Source organism: Dreissena polymorpha, chromosome 3, assembly GCF_020536995.1.
Source record: "Dreissena polymorpha isolate Duluth1 chromosome 3, UMN_Dpol_1.0, whole genome shotgun sequence".
Lineage (NCBI taxonomy): Eukaryota > Metazoa > Mollusca > Bivalvia > Myida > Dreissenidae > Dreissena > Dreissena polymorpha.
In genome coordinates this window covers 51,307,626-51,327,817 of record NC_068357.1, presented here as the reverse complement: position 1 = coordinate 51,327,817, position 20,192 = coordinate 51,307,626, and the positions used below count along the sequence as shown (strand labels likewise).

Sequence of the window (20,192 nt, the reverse complement as noted above, 5' to 3'; positions counted from 1 at the left end):
ACACCTGACCACGTTATAATGCAGAGCTGATTTATCTAGCTTTGGTTCTATTTAGTATTAATATTTATAAAAACCTGATTTAATAGTAACTGTTATTTTTCATAGGTTCAACGTTTGACATGCGCACATTTTTTATATACATTTCAAATGATAAATAACGAAACAGTCAATTGATATAATAAGTTATTTAACACAATTCGACGAACATCATCGGTTTACTTTGAAAAAAAACAACAACATGAAGATTAAAAATATAAAAATAATGTCACTTTCTTTACGGACATATACAAACGGCGTTTAAGGTGGACGGAGTTGAAAAATGTATTTTAACATTGTATTTTCAAATAGAAATTCCATTTTCAGCAGGTGTTACAACGGAAGACGTGCGTCCGCCTAAAACAACGAGTTCTAGAGAGCAAGGTTACACCTGTAGGCACACTTATAGTTTTCATATTGTAATGAATAACTAACTTTTGAACAACATGAACAACTTTGCACCTAATGACCCTAAAATATAGCTATGATAAATCTAGATGTGTTGCTATTGAGTATTTATACAAATAAATACGTAATTTATTATTCGCCGTCACTGTTCATAGGTTTATAGTTATCTACATTCGCCCATTCGGTGATGTAAATACATTTCACATGATTAATAACATTACAGTCACTGTGAATAAGAAACACAATTTAATGAAAATGGTCGAACAATTTTGAAAAAAAATGTGTATTTCAGAATAAATATTTACAATCACCAAATTGGCTGATGTCTAACCCATGAAAAATAACAGTAACTATTACATCACGCAATCATTAATAGTTATACTATATAGAACCAAATGGAGATTAATCAGTTTTGTATTAAAGCGTGGTCAAGCGTATGGCTTTTCATTTTAGTCATCATTTAGTTACACATTATCATGTAGCAACTGTATTTGCTAACCGGTGTTACCTTCACCTGTAGCACTGATTCTTTCGGGAGGATGCACGTCATTCGTTGTCACAGCTACTGTACATTGAAAGCCAATTGGAACTGTTAATATTATAATTATTTCTTTTTTCTCTGCCTACCTTAAACGCATTTTATATATGTCTGGCTATAACTTTAAGATATTTGTTAGATGGTTTATTTTATCATTCATGTTGATTTATTCATGGAATATACTCGTAAAGTTAATGAAATTATCTTTTGAAATACAATATTTTCTAAAAGTAAGTCGGCGACATTCGATGAATTGTGTACAGTAACTTATCATTTTTCCGTAACGGTTATGTTGTTTATCCTCTGAAATGTATTGACAATCGCCGAATGAGGGAATGAAGAAAACAATGAACATATAAAAAAAAACACATTCACTTCTACATCACGTGTTTATTTCGGAAATATTGTCGCTGGAAAAAAAAACAGAAGTTTAATCTCTGTGTTAAAAAATATCTTAAATTTTATATACAACGGGGGAAAAGTGTGTCATTCTTTTAACTTAGTCAAAATATATACTGTAAACACCCTTGGCGGCACATTAAGGTAATGAAATAGTTTGTGTCTGTTAATTTATAATTTTTGAAATATAACATAAGTGCAAAGAAAAAGATGTGTAATGTTTAATAACACTTTTCACTGAATCAATAACATAATATATATTTGTTTGGTTTCAGCTCGTACTGTCCCTTCGACTTCTTTTGCGAAACCACACCACAAATCCTCGGCAGCGCCACTGCATCAAGGCTTGATAATATTGGCCACCACATTCACAATTCAAGAAATAATGCGTGCACGTAAGCCGTTAATACTTTATGGCATGGCATGAATACGAAAATGATAATGGTACCCAAAGGCAGGTAGGTAGTGGGTGTATATTGGAATCCAAAATGTCCCGTCGATCGATCCTTTTGTCGGTGTGTTCCACAACTTGGCGGGAATGTAATATTCCCATGCATGAAAGGATTTTAAAATGACAACGTAAAATGTTCACCTATGTTAAAAGGTGTGCCGCGCACAAGATATATTATTACCTTAAATGTCGAGGTAAAACCTAGAGAATCATAGGTAACAAAGAAGCACAGTCAAAATCTGGTTAGTCCACTTCATAACTTGACCATGCATTTAAGGATTTTAAAATAATTTTGTCAAATATGGCACGATAGAAGGCGATGTGTTTGGCCCAAAAAAACATATTTATTCCGTCAAGGTAATGATTCGACTCTGATGTCAATTAGGGTACACAGCACGGAATTTTGTCAAAAAGAGATTGTTCAATATGACCGTGCAGTGAAGGATTTTAAAATATGTACATCCATATGAGATAATGACATTGCAAGAACCGTTGACAAGGTAAATGTCAAACTATGAGGTCAAAATATGGATCTTGTGTTAAAATAAGGGCTTGGTGTGCTCTATAACTCGACCATGTATGCTAGACTTATAGATCAATAGTTAAAATGCGACATCGTCAGGGCTGTAAAACTGTGTCAATGAGGTATAAGGGGGGGGGGGAGGTTTAAAAATGTCAGTGATAGCTGTAGTTTAAAATAGAACAAGTATTTTGTTTTTGTTGTAAGGGCTGTTCATGTAAATAACCAATGATTTGCATGCATATTAAAGTGAGTCAGTGTAAGTTTATAAAATCAACGTAGCATCTACTGGCTTTCTCTTATTGCAGACATGATGGGAACATAGGTCCATACGCTGAATGAACTGCTTTTTCGAAGATTTTAACAAAGTGCATGTTATAAGCAGACAATGCATGTGTGTATTCGTCATATGTCTATACAATGATTAAAAATTGTATGTTGTTATTCAGCTAATTTCAGTTAAAAAATCAGTTTGCATGTATGTTTGGATGTTGTTTGTTTTAACGTTTTGTGATGAAGGTATTTGTGATTGTTTTGAATAGTTTAACTTAATTTTATGAATTTAATATGACTAAAATAATGAAGTTTAAATTGACATAGTCAAGTGTTGTTGCTTGTGTGGTTTTCTTCCATTGTATGTTTATTCCTTGCCAAAATGTTTTGTGGAATAAATGCGTTGCATGAAGCTATCCTTACATGTTTTTCACTGAGAGAGACCGGTTCACTATATTTAAGTTTAATTAATTTATAATTGCTCCTTAAAATGAAGATATATTTTATATTCATCTTCAATAGAACGCTTTCAACTAAGAAATCTGTTGGAACATTCAGTGTTCTGTAAATAAAATATACAACGTGTGTTTGTGAATTTTCATCGGCATAAAATACAATGTAGTAATTTTAATTATAATTTTACTAATTGTAAAATATTAAGTTATGTAATTATCAGCTTTAGTTTATTAAGCAAATTTACGTTAATAAAAAGGTGCCTGTAAATTTGATGAAATGTTCAACCAATTAAGCCGATTACAACTATTTTAAAGCAGATTTAGGGATGAATACTACTATTAGGTTTACTAGTAGCGCTTTTACTTATATGTGAAAACAAGAGTTTCCCGGACTATGGACTAGCAATCCTAAAAGAGAACACAAACAGCTGTTACGCTGATGTATTTACATTACGTCCAAATTTACAATTAGAGGTGTTCTAATATGTCAAGAAACAGCGCACATGCTTTAGCATCCAAAAGTCACAAAGAGTTTTCCAGAATGTTGTACTCACGTTCAACGATAGTTCACAATAACTAGCCAAGTTGAAAAATTAGTTTCACGTGCACAACGCCATTCATCGGATTTAGTATTTTATTAACTTTTTAACAAACAGTGGCAAAAATATTCAGTGGACATATTCAAGTGGTATTAAGTAACAAATAAAAGTTTTCTGTACTATGTTTGCTGGTACTAATCCCATTAGTGATTTACTTTCCAGACAGACCACCATGGTCTAGATAATAGAGTATGTTTTCTCAGACATGAACTTGTGTTTTATCTTATTTTTACCCAAAATGAACCAACTAATAAGTAGGTCAAGATTTTGATCAAGTTTAATCAAATTTGAACCATAAATGTGGCGTAAATAGTCGTAACGAAGTTTTTATAATATTAGAATTTGTGTTAACCCCCCTTTAAGCTTGGCCTATATACTGTCAATATAATTATCCTCACAAAATTTTGTAAGTTTTGAGTCATAAATCAGGATCCTTCACTGGTAAGCATGCTTTAAGATTTGACCTTGTGACCTATTACAATAACCAACGTGCATCGATTTGAACATGACTTACATGTAGATGTTGTAAACATAAACGCTCTGACCAAGTTAAATCAAGATTTAGTTATAAATGTTACTTCAAGAGTGATAAGATCTTTTGAAATTATTTGGCCTAATGACCAAGTTTTCGACACCACTTTACCGAGATTCAACTTGGCCAAGATATTTTCAACATAAGCATTCTGACCAAGTTTTATCAATATTGGCTCATTATTATGGCTTCTAGAGTGGAAACAATGTATTTCCAATATTTGCCATGTTGACCAAGTTTGTTACCACATATGGCCGACATTGGAACTAGATTTTTTATCAAGTTAGACATTCTGATGTAGTGTTATCAAGGTTGAGTGAAATATGTGGCCGCTATGCTGATAACAAACCAATATTTGATAACAAGATTTTTCTAAAATTTGACGTAGTAACTATATACGTCGCATTATACCTATGCAATTTGACTATTTTTCATCAAGATTGAGTCATAAATATGGCTTCCAAGGATGGAAAAAAGATTTTTAAAAATTTAACCTGGCGACCTAGTTTTTTGAATGCATGTGACCAATATTCAAACTTTGCCAAGATATTGCACCATATACAATTAAACAAAGTTCCATCAAGATTGAGTCATAAATGTGGCTTTAAGAATGGTAATGAACTTAAAGTTACCAAATCAATACGTCAAAAATAAACTTACTACAATAGCTCACCAGAATAATTAAGACGTTAAACAAGAGGGCATGAAAGGCCCAAAGTTGCTCACCTTAGACAACAAGATATTATTGGGACAAATCTTCTGACCAAGTTTCATGAAGATCGGACAGTAAATGTGGCCTCTAGAGTGTTAACAAGATTTTACTGTAACCATATAAAGAAAATGCACCGCCCCTCGGAAGCCATGTTTTTCAAGCAAACATAATTATTTTCTAACTCATCCAAGATATCATTGAGACCAATCTTCTGACCAAATTTCATGAAGATTGAACAATAAATGTGGCCTCTAGAGAGTTAACAAGGCAAATGCTGACGCTGCACAACGGACGACGGAGAAAAGGCGATCATAAAAGCTCACCATGAGCACGTTGTGCTCAGGTGAGCTAAAAAACAATGCATCAATGTCTAACCATCATTATCACAAATATGTTTACTGCTAAGCAGAGCCAGTCAATTAATCACGCTATCCCTCCATACGGTTCAAGCTAACAAAATGAGTGAAAAGAATAATAAGTTCCGCTTGTAACGCTTACGTAGTCAGTAACACTATATGACCTTGCCAGTGCATTTGTTGCACAAACAATCTGAATAAACGAGTATTAAGTAATATTTATAAATTCTTGAATGGTTTATACATATAGAATATTAGTAACACTGAACTTGTAGTGTATATTGAATTTATTCTTGAACTATAAAATTAAATCAATCAATAGTTGATAATAGTTAACAATTCCATGCATACATTCAACTAACTAACATCACAAGTATCTCATTCAAACCAACAAAATAATTATGGAACATATCTTACTGGAAATTATTTATAGCATTTCAACATATTTTACTTTTAAGTTAAAACAGATACATACACTCATAAGTAGTCATCTATGCAATTCTTTTAATGAATACAACCATGATTGACATGGTGTGAGGAAATTTCACACATAAAAGTGAGTTACAGTGGACACTAAATTTCAGTTCATTTGCTTTCTCTTAACCTCTAGCACAAAGTACAAACATACAAGAGGTAATAAATAATCTACCTGATAAAGATAACTGAATGCCATCATACACGTTGGGGAAGAAATATATGCATGTGGGTTGATTGATTTGGATCCCTTTAAAACTAATTGAATTAAATCAATAAATTAAATGTGTTAAAGTGCCTTACTTTATCTCTACCTAAAAAACAACTTTCATGCTTGAATATAACATAGCTTGAACATATCATACTGGAAATGGAATAGAGTTACATTATTGAGAGAATTCCACTGCAAATACCATCATTGGTTTTATTACAGATTTAATAAATGCACATACACATGTAGGATAAATAAAGGATATAATTACAGCATGAAATAATGCTTCTATAAGTGATGGTTTCACTTCAAGATGAAATAGCTATACCTTAAGGTATTTGATTTACGGTGTCAAGAATTTATATTTTAGAAATATATATTTTTATGTAACATATAACTTTGAATGAACTAATTTAAACAGTTAATAATGGATTTGTATACATATATACAAACATTCCTGATTCTTTTATCTTTGATTAAGAAAAACAAGCCACAGAATGCAGACAACATGGTTATGTATAATAATGTGAATTTCATACATAGTTTCTTTCATTACCAAAGACGTAAAATGAAATAGGTCAAGCCTCGCCACAACTTTCTAACACACAAACAGTTCTATATTGAGGTGGTGGGTGTAGTTTATTTGTTAATAATGACAGAAGATAATCTTGCCCCTTATAGTATATCAGTATTTGGTATTTGCTAAGATGCACGACTCCAAATACCAGTCTTGGTAACTTTGTTGTGTCCCATGTTTTACAAGTCATTTACCGGTCTTTGTCCAAAAGGTCAAATTCAAGGTCAAACTGAGGTCAAGGAATGTAGTTGTGTTGAGAGTATTTATAGTTTACATCCATGTAATCAAAGGTTCAAAGATTTCTAGTAAGAGGTATTGATGTTAGACAAAACAGAATTCTAAATTAGTCAAAGCCCAAAGGTAAGTCAATGTGAAGGTCACAATGAGATCAGGCTATGTGAGTGTCAAATCTTGGGGGATTAGCCATGCCCATGTTTTGAGCTCAAAGAAAACCATGTTGATTATTGCACAAAAACTACAACCATTTTGCCAGAAGAAGACTCATTTTTTAGTCCCACTCTTGATATTTTTGCACCAATGGAACATTTCCAAAAACACCCATTGGCATCTAGGCATCCTTATAATGCAGCTAACAAACTATACAATTTTGAGACAACACAAAGGACAACCAAACTGCACACTGCTGCTTTTAATGTGAAAGAGAATAAGACATCCAATTAAAACAAGAAACTGTCGGAGACGGGTGATGCTCCCCAAAGTTTTTTTTGTCACAATATTGCACTATATATTCAGATAAAAGGAAACGTCTTGAGGGGCATAACTTTGGACAAAATAATACGATGGATGGTTAAGCAACTTAAACATTTCAAAGGGCCATAACTCTCTAAATAAATCATGTAACCAGAACCCACAAATAACATGCACATCTCCTCAAGGTAGTTAAGCTTCCCATAAAGCTTCATTGAAATCCAGTCAGTAGTTGGGGAGAAATAGCCCAGAGAAGAACTGCACTATATGTACAGTTATAAGAAAATTTCAAAGAGCCATAATTCTGTGATAAATCATCCGACCATAACCGGCTGATAATACGCACATCTCCTGTTGGTAGTGAAGCTTCCCATAAAGTTTCATTGAATTCCTGTAATAAGTTGCTGAGAAATAGTTCGGACAAGAATTGCACTATATGTACAATGGAAAATTTCAAAGGGCCATAACTCTGTGATAAATCATCCGACCAGAACTGACTGATGATATGCACATCTCCTCTTGGTAGTGAAGCTTCCCATAAAGTTTCATTGAATTCCGGTCATTAGTTGCTGAGAAATAGCCCGGACAAGAATTGCACTATATGTACAGTTAATGGAAAATTTCAAAGGTTCATAACTCTGTGAAAAATCATCCGACCAGAACCGGCTGATAATATGCACATCTCCTCTTGGTAGTGAAGCTTCCCATAAAGTTTCATTGAATTCCGGTCATTACCGGTAGTTGCTGAGAAATAGCCCTGACATTATTGTGCACGGATGGACAAACACACACACACACACAGAGACAGACGAAGCGGCGACTATATGCTCACCCCCAAAATAAATTTTGGGGAAGCATAAAAATCTAAAGTATTGCACATCAAATCAGAGATGGTGTACCAACAAAAGGAAACTCGGGAGCCAGATTTTCAAAGAGCAAATGAACATGGTTTGCATAAGGCTTCACTGATACATGCATTTCGCTTTAATGTAGCTAAGAACTAATACAAGATGCATCATTGTTTTTTGCGGTAAACTGCTTAAAAACATTTTCCTCTATGCAAACAACCTACATTTTTTTACAAAAATAATTACATTGTTATAATTTCAAATACAAATTAGGGTACACAAAAGGCTAGATATATCATTTAAATATTTTTATGAGTTTATAGGTAAACAAATTGGTTTAAAATAACCAAAATAACAGATTGACAAATCTTTGCATTTAAGAAAAAAATCATGTTTCCATAGGGCACAGATACACCATTTTGCGCTTTTGTCTCAAACTTTTGCTGCCTAAGTTTGACAGTGACCTTTAAGGTAATGAGACAGGTAATACTCATGATACTCAAGTCTTCTCATGGTATTCATTTGTGGAGTTATTTTATTGAAGTTATTTTGAAATTGCACAGTGAAGAACAACGTCACAGTCAGGATAAGCTGTTGTATGACCAAATTTGACCTTTGAACTTTAAAAGTAATGTGGTACACACGACAAGTGATGGATTGCATTTGTGCAAAGTTATTTTGGAATCCATCAATACATGACCAGGTTATTGTAGGCTGACCTATGAGATTGACCTTCAGAATTGTTAAACCAGGCACATGGTTTAACAAGCAAATTCTTTGAATTGATATCCCCCCCATTATGCTTCTGGACACAAAAGTATTATATTTGACACTCAAAAAAGCATTTTTACAAGATGCAAAGGGCCATAACTCCGCTATTAACAGATGGTGTACAATGCCATTTGGCGTGCATCATCCTCTAATCAATATGTATACTTATACCAAGTTTCAATGAAATCTGCCAAAGCACTTCCAAGATATGGCTCCGGACACACAAAAAAAGCATTTTTTCAAGATACAAAGGGCCATAACTCTGTTATTAACTGATGGTGTACAATGCCATTTGGCGTGCATCATCCTCTTATCCATATACATACTCATACCAAGTTTCAATGAAATCCGCCAAAGCATTTCCAAGATATGGCTCCGGATGGACGAAAAGATGGAAGGACGGACAACGCAAAAACAATATCCCTCGGTCTATGGCGGGGGATAATAATGGTTTTAATTAGTTATTAAAAAATCCATTAATATTTGTCTGTTATGACTGGGACAGAAAATTTCGCACTAATGTACTGACCGCATTTTCAAAGGGGGGGGGGGGGCATACAAATAACTCTGTGATGATAGAGAAAACAAGATGTGTTTGTGAAACACTATGTTCCCCCCATATATTTGACCTTTGACCTTGAAGGATGACCTTGACCTTTCACCACTAAAATGTGCAGCTCCATGAGATACACATGCATGCCAAATATCAAGTTGCCATCTTCAATATTGATAAAGTTATGGCCAATGTTAAAGTTTGACGCAAACAAACCAACAAACAGACAGGGCAAAAACAATATGTCCCCCAGTATAGACTGGGGGACATAAAAATACAGTATTATTATCATTACTTTTATAGAAAAATGACTAGCTAGGCATAATTATTTAAGGGTAGACAAAACGTGTTCCAAGTAATTTATTATGAGTACTTAAGGAAATATGAGAACAGAATGAATAAATAATAATACAAATACATACTGATTATACAATATTGTTTTGATTTATCAAACATAAACATTTCCATTTATACATTGATACAATATCATAAGTATCTATAAGTAATTTTTCATTCTGATATGTGAAAATAATGTTTGCTTGTTACAAAACTTCATGCAGATAAATGCAGAAATATTAAATAATTGCTGTCTGGTTAAAACAAACAAAAACAAAACATACAAACACAAATCATTGGAAAATATTGACAATATGTTGCTTTATTGCAACACAAATGCATTACTCAGTATTGTACACCTTACAAATGATATTATCCCCCCCCCAAAAAAAATAAAAAAAAATAAAAATAAATTGAGGTCTCATCATAATAAAATATTGAACAAATATGAATGCTGGGAGTACCTCCTACAAACAAAACCAAATTTCTTTCAATGTGTTCTCTTTTTATCAAATATGCATGTCAATATAGCTTTAAAAAATAGAAAGTATTGAATACTTACACAAATGGAAACTTAAATATTCAGAACAATGTCATGCCATGCAGGAAAGAATTTGCAGTTTTGTGGCACAAGTTATCAATCAATATACTTTAAGCAATGTTACTATATAGTAAAATCGAATTTAAAATTGCAAGTTGAATTTCAGTCAGTTAATTGAACTTGCTTTCATTAAACACTGTTACATAACATCAAATTTATTGTAGAATGCTATTCAATAAGTTAATACCTTTTTCACTTAGGCATCAATTAAACATACAAATATGAAGCAACAAAGTACAGGCATGTAAGGAAAGAGTATCAAAATGACTGTGATCCATAAAAGAAATACTCATTTAAAAAGAATCATATACATTACTGGAAGAACTTTTTCCATATTATTATCACACTGGTATGCTCAAAAGAGATTGAAAAAATACACAAATTGAAACTGTTGTCCCATATTTTCTCTGAATTTTATATGCTACATATCAGGGCAGCCATTTTGATTCCTTTTTAAAGATATACATAAGCCCAACATTCCTGACTTGCACATTGGGGTATGAATAAGAACACAATTTTACAAACATTTAAAATGTACCTTGTATGAATTAGACTCTTCTATTCCATCTCATAAAACATGACTATGCCTGTCTCACTATATTTTCAAATATAACATCATTACAAAACATACATACATATACATTTATTGCACATCCCGATTAAAAATAATTAACAACAAAGCAATTTCATGAAAATATTTTCCCCCCTTAATTATTTACCAATTTTTTTGACAAACATGCAATATATACTGGTAAACATGGACAATTGTGCATGTTTGTTTTCATCAATGATAATATAATTCGGACATAATGTTGTTTTGAATCCTGATTTGCCTTGCCTATGTCCTTCTATGGAATGTGTGATCGTCTTATAACAGTTCACAACCATGTGTGATTAGATTTCACTCAAAATCTATGAACATCAAAAACAGCTACCGTACAGTCATAAAATATTATTGACATCAAGATATTCAGACGATATTCAAACCGCTGACAATACATAATTTGTTTAATTAACACTATTCTTGATTATTATTATTGTTACACACACTGTGTCATTATTATTACATCATATTATAATAATTGGTTATAACATTATTAATATATTTGTTTATAAGAATTAATATTATACATGAACATGGACTTTGTTAAAATTAACACGCTTTTTTCTGCAATATATTCAAAACGTTGACAGACCTCTATTGCACTAGGCAATTACTCAGGATAAACAATGAAATGATTACAACCCTAAAAGCACTAACACATGATGTAGATACAGGTCTTGAGCAACCATTGACTAAAAAGGTTTTGTCAGAGTGCATAAGCATGCATGTACATGACTGTAATAGCATCACTTGTAAAACTCTGGAGTGCAATATTGACCTACTTTTTACATTTTACACAAAGTGTAATACAAAGCCCTATTTTTGAAAAAACTAGAGCTTTGTCACAGACGTGACGAATACCCCCACATGCCGCATTGACACAGAATATTTTGCATGCTGAATGATTAAAACGCACTAAGTAACCCTGTGACATAGTTTTTGACCCGGCATGACCCATATTTACACTTGACCTCAACATCATCTAGATACAACATCCGACCCAGTTTGGTGAAGATGGGATGAAAACTACTTGAATTAGAGAGCGGACACCATGCTAAATGTTTAAAACCCACTTAATGACCCCCTGACCTAGTTTTTGACCTGGCATGACCCATATTCGAACTTGACCTACACATCATCAAGATACAACATCTGAACAAGTTTGGTGAAGATCGGATGAAAACAACTTGAATTAGAGAGCGGACACTTACTACGGACGGACCAACCGACAAGCTTACTCCTACATACCCCCTAAACTTTGTTTGTGGGGGTATAAAAACCTGCAAGAGGACAAGTGTGTTTCTTATTCATAAGATAACAGCCTATGGATATTATTAACAAAGAGCCTTTCTGCCGAAGGACCATTTCTGTGGTGGAAAGTTTCCTACGTGTTCATAACCCACTTTAAAACATGTACATTTTGGCAGCAATTTTTTGTGCATTAAAAAGGCAAGATAACCATGTTGATTTGAATTCTACGAAATACAATATACATACCTGTAAAATGATGGATGCAGCATGAATTTTAAGCAGCACACATATAAATGTTTTAATAAAATTTTGTAAAAATGTCACTGTGTTCAAATGGATTCTTTAATCTGTATCACTGAGAGGTATTGCCCTTTGATTGGTTAGTTGCCCAGAACATTAATATTCATTAATGATTTCTTTGTATGATTGGTGGAAGCTGTACAATCAAGATGTAATACAAGGCAAAATCTAGCCCCTTGCATAAAAGGAAGTAGAAAAATACCAAATTAAAATCATAATTTAAGGTATGTCCAATATATATAGGTCTGCAAATGTCAGGCAATTTTTGCCTTCCATCACCAAAATGGTCACTCGGTAATTCATCCCAAAATAAAACAATAAAGTTCATGCAAATCTTTAATGACTGTAAATGCCTTCCAAATAAAACCTACAAAGCAAGAATTTTCAAGAAAAAACTTTATTTGAAGTTATTTAGCATTGATGAATCACAAGTACAAATGCTTAATTTACTACCTTGCTATATTTACACCAACAATGTTTTTACCTTTTCCAGTGACTAATCTACTTTGTGTTCATACAGGAATTTCATGTACACTTTTACTCTTAAGATTTATACTACACAAATGCCTATAAACATGTAATGCGGCATAAACTTTTAAATTTGGTTTGCAAAAAACCTCCAATGAACAAAATATGTTTCATGCAAATCTTTTTTGTGGGTAAACATTAATAAGCATTTTTTTTATTTGTACACAGTGCTGTATTGGTAAGTAGAAAAACTAACTTTTGTATCAACAATTCTTATTTTCTAGTCAAACAAGAGCTGTCTCCATTGGAAGACATATGGACCCGAAAAACGCTTTTTTCAAAACCTAAACGCAAATTTCGAAACCTTAACGAGGACCCTAAGTTCAAGGTCAAAGAGGTCAAAATTTTTGTGTGTATGGAAAGGCCTTGTCCATATACACATGCATACCAAATATGAAGGTTACATCTGAAGCGGTATAGAAGTTATGAGCATTTTTCGAAACCTAAACGCAAAAGTGTGACGGAAAGACAGACAGTGCAATCACTATATGCCCTCCTTCGGAGGAATACAAATTGATTTGGTATCAATTATCATAAATTGACCAGTTTAAAATTCTGCTTTTGCATCGACAAGTCTAATTGGCTAGAAGAAAATGAAACATGAAATTGACCAGTTTAAAATTCTGCTTTTGCATCGACAACTCTGATCGGTTAGAAGAAAATGAAACATGGAATCTGATTGGTGAGATCTGCAGTGTGGTCCTGGAATGATTTCAATTCTTCAGATGGCCGTTCACAGTCATATCACACATGTTTGGTGGCCTGGTCAGGATCGGCAAGGTATTTCCCTGAAACACAACAAATAAAAAACCTTAGACATTTTTTGTATTATATACCTTTAAGATATAAATTATATTATTACTAATAGGGTGTTGTATCATCACTGATCTATCTTTGTATTATGTATTATGTAATATTATGTACTATAATATATTTTATTCCGCCAAACAACGTTATGTTATTGTATGACGTTGATGTCACTTCCTATGTACACTGCAACTCCAATATATCACGGTCCGTTATATCACGTTGTCCAATATATCGCGAATCGGCTATGGCTCCCAAAAATCTGACGAGCATAATTTGATGAATTAAAATCCGTTTCAAGCTAGTATTTTTCCCTTTTTTTTACCAACTTTAATCCAACATTCATAATCCAGTTTTGACCAGATTGTTTGCTTACATTGTACATCACTTTAACACATGTGTACTGCGATAAACAATAGCCGCTCTTGTCAAACATCACAGGTCATTTCGGGTGTTACCATTCTGTATTGAATTTGCTTTGAACTGCCAAAACGCACCAGTGCACACATAAAGGTGTACACAATAATAACTGTAAATGTCACAAGTTAATACTCACCTATCTCAACAATCTGTGTGCGTTAGATACAGTGTAGACTACTTGCTTTTAATTGAGAGGTAAAGATCCCTCAGTTTGTCAAAATGCACTACTATTAAAAAACCCATGCTTTCCATGCTTTTCATGAGAATGAATGACGTCATTTTGTACATGGGTCTAATTAGTGCATGATTTCTTGAACAATACAACTCGGCAATGTTTTTCGGATAACAAATTTAATTATATGCATTTGAAAATACTCACAAGGAATGTTTTGTGTTATACCAATGAATAACATATGGATAAAACACATAATTGAATAAGGTAGGTAAATAGCGTGTTTTGAGATTGCATAACGATCATATACATGCATACATAACCTTACAATTTATATCGCGCGCCGGATATATCACGGTCGCGATCTTTGGACCCCTTCAACCGCAATATATTGGAGTTGCAGTGTATTTGTTTATATTGATGTACTACTGACGAAGGCTATGGCCAAAACATGTTTGGTACCTAATCATTTTAATAAACAAAAGTGATGTGTTTGTATGATTTATTTTATTTCATACCTTTAAGACAATCAGACACAAATATTATTTTTTTATATCAATCACAAAAGACCAGATCAGAATTCCATATATCACAGTCTAGAATACATAAACGTATTTAACATTTAGAAAACCTGACTTTTGAATGACATCATTAATGCACCCATTACAATGACCTCATTAAAGCATGTCAATATTGATTTACTTAGTTTATTATAATATTATGTTTATGTTCCGTATATATAGGATCTGGCACTAGTTGTCATATCATACCATATTTTATAAAACGAGTTCAGGAATTTTGTTAGTAAGCGAGCCTTTGGCAAGCTTACTATCGAATTTCCTGGATGAGCTTAATAAAATATGGTATGATATGACAAGTGTCAGATCGTTTTTATCACATGCTTTTAAATGAGCAAATTAAATAAATATTATGCAAACATAATGATTAATCCCAAATGTTGTTTACATTTCGTGATGTCATTTGACGTTGCAACGTCATTTCAGCAAAATAACAAAATGCGATTGGTCAATAAACGAAAACTAAGCCAATGAAAACGCTTAAAAATGTTGTAATACACATGTGTAATATAAAACAAGAGAGCCAAGATGGCCCTAGTTTGCTTACCTGAGAGGAGTCGGCTCATTCAATCTTAACCAAACGTCAAACTTGACCTAGATATTGTCCAGACAAACATCCTGGTAAAGTTTCATCATTATTGAACCAAAACTCTGGCATATGGAGTGATGTTGTTTTTGTAAGATTTGACCTGGTGACCTATATTTTGAGTATAATGAAAATTTGGACAATCTAAAGGCAATACTTATGGCATTCATTATGTGATAAATATAAAACCAATCTTTTCACCAAGTTTCATGATGATTGGGCAAAAAATGTGACTTCTAGAGTGTTCACAAGCTTTTTTTACTATAGAAATATGAGAAAAATGCTGCCCCCCCCCCCCCATGTTATTTAACTGACCGGAACCATTTTCGAACTCAACTCTCATATCAAGGAAACAAATGTTCTGACCAAATTTTATGAAATTGGGCCAAAAATGTGACTTCTAGATAGTTCACGTTTTCACTATATACATATAGAGAAAAATTCCCCGCCCACTGGCGGCCATGTTTATCACCGATCTGGACCATTTTCGAACTCGTCCGAGATATCAATAAAACCAATGTTTTGACCAACTTTCATGATGATTGGGCAAAAATTGTGACTTCTAGAGTGTTTACAAGGTTTCTCTATAGCCAAATAAGGAAAACTGCCACCCCCCCAGCAGCCATGTTATTCAACTGACCGAAACCATTTTCGAACTCAACTCTCATATCAAGGAAACAAATGTTCTGACCCAATTTCATGAAAATTGGGCCAAAAATGTGACTTCTAGAGTGTTCAAATGTTTTCACTATATACATATAGAGAAAAAATGCCCCGCCACTGGCGGCCATGTTTTTTCACTGATCTGGACCATTTTCGAACTCCTCCGAGATATCAATAAAACCAATGTTTTGACCAACTTTCATGATGATTGGGCAAAAATTGTGACTTCTAGTGTGTTTACAAGGTTTCTCTATAGCCAAATAAGGAAAACTGCCCTGCCCACTGGCGGCCATGTTTTTCAATGGACCGGAACCACTTTTGAACTCAACCAACGTATCATTAAGACAAACATTTTGACTAAGTTACATGAAGATTGGGCATGAAATGTGACTTCTACAGTGTTTACAAGTTTTATCTTTTTTTTTGCCTAGTGACCTAGTTTTTGACCTGGCACGACCCAGTTTCGAACTCGACCCAGATTTCATTGGGACCAAGCTTCTGACCAAGTTTCATGAAGATCGGAAATAAATGTGGCCTCTAGAGTGTTTACGAACAAATGTGGACGGACGGACGACGGAAAAAGACCGGTCACAAAAGCTCACCTGAGCAATCAGGTGAGCTAAAAATATGTAATGGTTGTATTACATGGGAAACAGGGTATAGCATGTGATAATTATATATCATTTGTTGCCTTGTTACTTAACAAGTTGTTTTTCAGCCTTCAGTATGTGTAATAAATGAAATATTTCATGGCTGTGGTGTTCCAATGTTTTGAATCTCACGTGTTGATTGTGTGAAAACTTACCCCACACAAATTCACACAATTAACTCCTGTGATACAAAACAGTGGAACATACATACATACAACTTAACCCTTTGCATGCTGGGAAATTTGTCGTCTGCTAAAATGTTGTCTGCTGAATTTCTAAAATTAGCATTTTCTTTGATTTTTTTCCAAAGAATACTATCAGAAGAACAAACAGTTTGGATCCTGATGAGACGCCACGTTCTGCGGCGTCACATCTGGATCCCAACTGTTTGCAAAGGCCTTCAAAATTTCGTTCCAGCACTGAAAGAGTTAAGTAGAGTGCAATTAAAGTATTGACTGACAAAAAATAGGTGAAATACAGCTGGTCCAAGTTGCAATACATTGAGTTAATGATTTTCATGTAATTCTTTATTTTAAATTTATACAAAATACATGTATAAAAAATGGTAATATTTATGTATGTAAAACAAGGCTATTGTCAAGCAATATGGTCCCCTACCGGCTCCACCATTGTCAGAAATTCCACCATTTTCTGAATTATTTTTTTTGGGTTGCCATAGTAACCACAATTTTTGACGTAGGAACAAAATGAAATAACGTGCATAATGTCCATATTGCCATCTATCCATGTTCCAAGTTTCATGAATAAATATTAAAAACTTTTAAAGTTATCGCAGGATCCAGAAAACCACCATTTTCAGCAGTATTTCTAGTCTATTTGTTGTCATAGCAACCAGAATTTTTGACATGGGAACAAAATGAAATGACGTGCATAATTTCCATATTGCCATTTATCCATGTTCCAAGTTTCATGAAAAAATATTAAGAACTTTCAAAGTTATCGCAGGATCCAGAAAAGTGTGATGGACGGACGGATGGACAGACGGAGCGCAAACCATAAGTTCCCTCCGGTGAAACCGGTAGGGGACAATAACCAACAATTTTGTATTAACTAAAAATCAAACATTTAATTCCATTTTATTTGTTATTTAACAAATACAAAACTTTCAATACTGCACATGCTTACCGGCACCACATCTCTTCTTTGACAAGGAGATCCTGTAGCCTGGACCAACCAGTTCAAAGTCTATACCCGATAGCGTGGACCCCTCGGCAAGAAACTGCAAGGCAGTCGTAGATGGGGTCGACTTGCCATTTTCTAATGCAAATTTGGCACGTATAGAGCCCTGGGAACTATTTTCACTCACTTCCGATATGTCGTTCAACTTCCAAGTGGCTCGCTTCGTCTCATTGTTCCTGGATTTAACATTTTGGAGGGTAAAAATATTAACATTATTATTTGCAATTCAATGTGAATGATGTTTCTAATGTTTTCACAAATATATCAAAATACCAGTCAGTATTTTAACATTCACATAGATTTTATGTTCCCCACAGTACTTAAAATGCATATGACATGAAAAACTTTGTTAATGTGGACTGGAAACGATGAAGAAATTTTGGATGCAAGTATATAGGCACACAGTGAGAGTTTAACTAAAATGCCAAACATAAAACTCACAGCACCTTTAATAAGAGTTCTAAGAAACAGTTCAGCCCATTACACCAATGAAAGCTGTCTATGCCTCAAACTCCTGTTCTATTTACCAGACACCCTCCGGAAGGCTCTGCATACTGCTCACTCCGCCGTCCACTATCACAGTCGCTGAAATGTTCTTCAGGGTTGCCCCGGAGGTCATTGCGGGGGCGTTAAACCGGTAGTCGAGTCGGTAGTCCGTTACCTTCTCCTCGCACTTCCAGTACACCACCACGGGCAGCGGAGTGCTTTCAACGCCTGGCTGAGTCTTGATCTACACATGGTAGGACACATATGGATGGAGGAACAATTTTTTTTTAAAGAAGAAAAGCGGGAAATGGGCATTTTTGCAATGAATTGTAGTATTGGATTGAAAGAGCTGGTTGATAAGTTGATAACAGTTGATTGAAAATTTGACTTTTAATCAAAAGTTATTATGAACTGAAGGTTGGAATCAAAGAAATATATTAAGTCTATTTTTGAGACCACATTTTTATTTGTGTGTTTAGGTGTTAACTATTACTGAAATAATAAAAATATTTATCCCATAAAGGGTTCAATGTAAAATATGGTTACTTCAAAAACCTTTCCACTAGTATAACCCACCATTAAACAGCTCTTCAAAAGTCAGATCAATTGGTCTCAACCTCTGCAGTCCATTGCCTGAGTATGACCAGTACATGAAGATCATATGAATTCTCCAACAATGTGGACCGAACAAGGGATCTCAGGGTCGCTAGTAGGACACCATATCCAGAGAGGGTAATTGTGTGACAAGCATGATGGTGACGTCCACGCTGAGACAGATATTTTTTGCTGTTTTATACCCTCTATTACTTTTATTAATTGTTTAAATACCGCTCACTAGCGAGCCATATCAGTAAAAAAGTGATAAGCATTTATTTCATATCCATATTCGCTCTATATCTTGACTTTACTCGCTGAGAAAATTTATTAGGGGGTCATAAAATTACAGCTCCAGCTTAGAAATGTTGAAATGAGTAGAAAGGAAATATAGAGCCAATATAAATATGAAACAAGATTTCTTTGAGAAACACAATGCCCCCCAGTAAGCCAAATATGAAGTTGCTATGTAGTTTATCAGGGTTGCCACCAACCTGATGAAATAAAATTCCCTGACTTTTCCCTGACCAAATCTTGGGGGGTGGGGGGGGGGGGGGGGGTAGGGGGGCGGAGGATGACAGGGGATAATAATGTGGGGTGTGGTTATTTATAAAATGTTAAAAAAAAATGGGGGGGGGGGGGGGGTAGGTGGAGTGGGGGGTGAGAGGGGGTAATAATGTGGGGTGCGGTAATTTATTAGATCAAAAAAAATAAAATTGGGAGGGGTCATCTGCCAGTCATGATCAATCTACCCATGAAGTTTCATGATCCTAGGCGTTTGCGTTCTTGAGTTATCATCCGGAAACCATTTTACTATTTCAGGTCACCGTGACCTTGACCTTTAACCTAGTGACCTGAAAATCAATAGGGGTCATCTGTGAGTCATGATCAATCTACCCATGAAGTTTCATGGTCCTAGGCGTATGCGTTCTTGAGTTATAATCCGGAAACCATTTTACTATATTCGGGTTACCGTGACCTTGACCTTTGACCTA

The 20,192-nt window shown here is 34.2% G+C and overlaps 2 protein-coding genes across 24 annotated transcripts in view; one reads left to right on the top strand and one right to left on the bottom strand.

Moving 5' to 3' along the window:
* LOC127874130 (von Willebrand factor D and EGF domain-containing protein-like) overlaps positions 1–3,041 on the top strand; it is an 18,051-nt gene extending 15,010 nt beyond the window's left edge. For 7 of the 17 annotated variants that reach the window (XM_052418299.1, XM_052418300.1, XM_052418295.1 and 4 more), the window contains 3 exons: positions 364–429; positions 1,657–1,776; positions 2,661–3,041. In XM_052418299.1, the coding sequence (XP_052274259.1) occupies positions 364–429; positions 1,657–1,776; positions 2,661–2,677 (203 nt within the window). In that variant the 3' untranslated portion in view covers positions 2,678–3,041. The remainder of the gene's footprint in view (positions 1–363; positions 430–1,656; positions 1,777–2,660) is intronic. The other 10 variants (XM_052418305.1, XM_052418304.1, XM_052418301.1 and 7 more) reach the window with 2 other exon arrangements.
* A 2,507-nt stretch (positions 3,042–5,548) lies between these two features.
* Positions 5,549–20,192, bottom strand: part of LOC127874133 (F-BAR domain only protein 2-like) — a 101,018-nt gene continuing 86,374 nt past the window's right edge. For all 7 annotated transcript variants that reach the window (XM_052418309.1, XM_052418310.1, XM_052418314.1 and 4 more), the window contains 3 exons: positions 18,645–18,847; positions 18,064–18,293; positions 5,549–13,829 (listed from right to left, as the gene is read on the bottom strand). In XM_052418309.1, the coding sequence (XP_052274269.1) occupies positions 13,786–13,829; positions 18,064–18,293; positions 18,645–18,847 (477 nt within the window). In that variant the 3' untranslated portion in view covers positions 5,549–13,785. The remainder of the gene's footprint in view (positions 13,830–18,063; positions 18,294–18,644; positions 18,848–20,192) is intronic.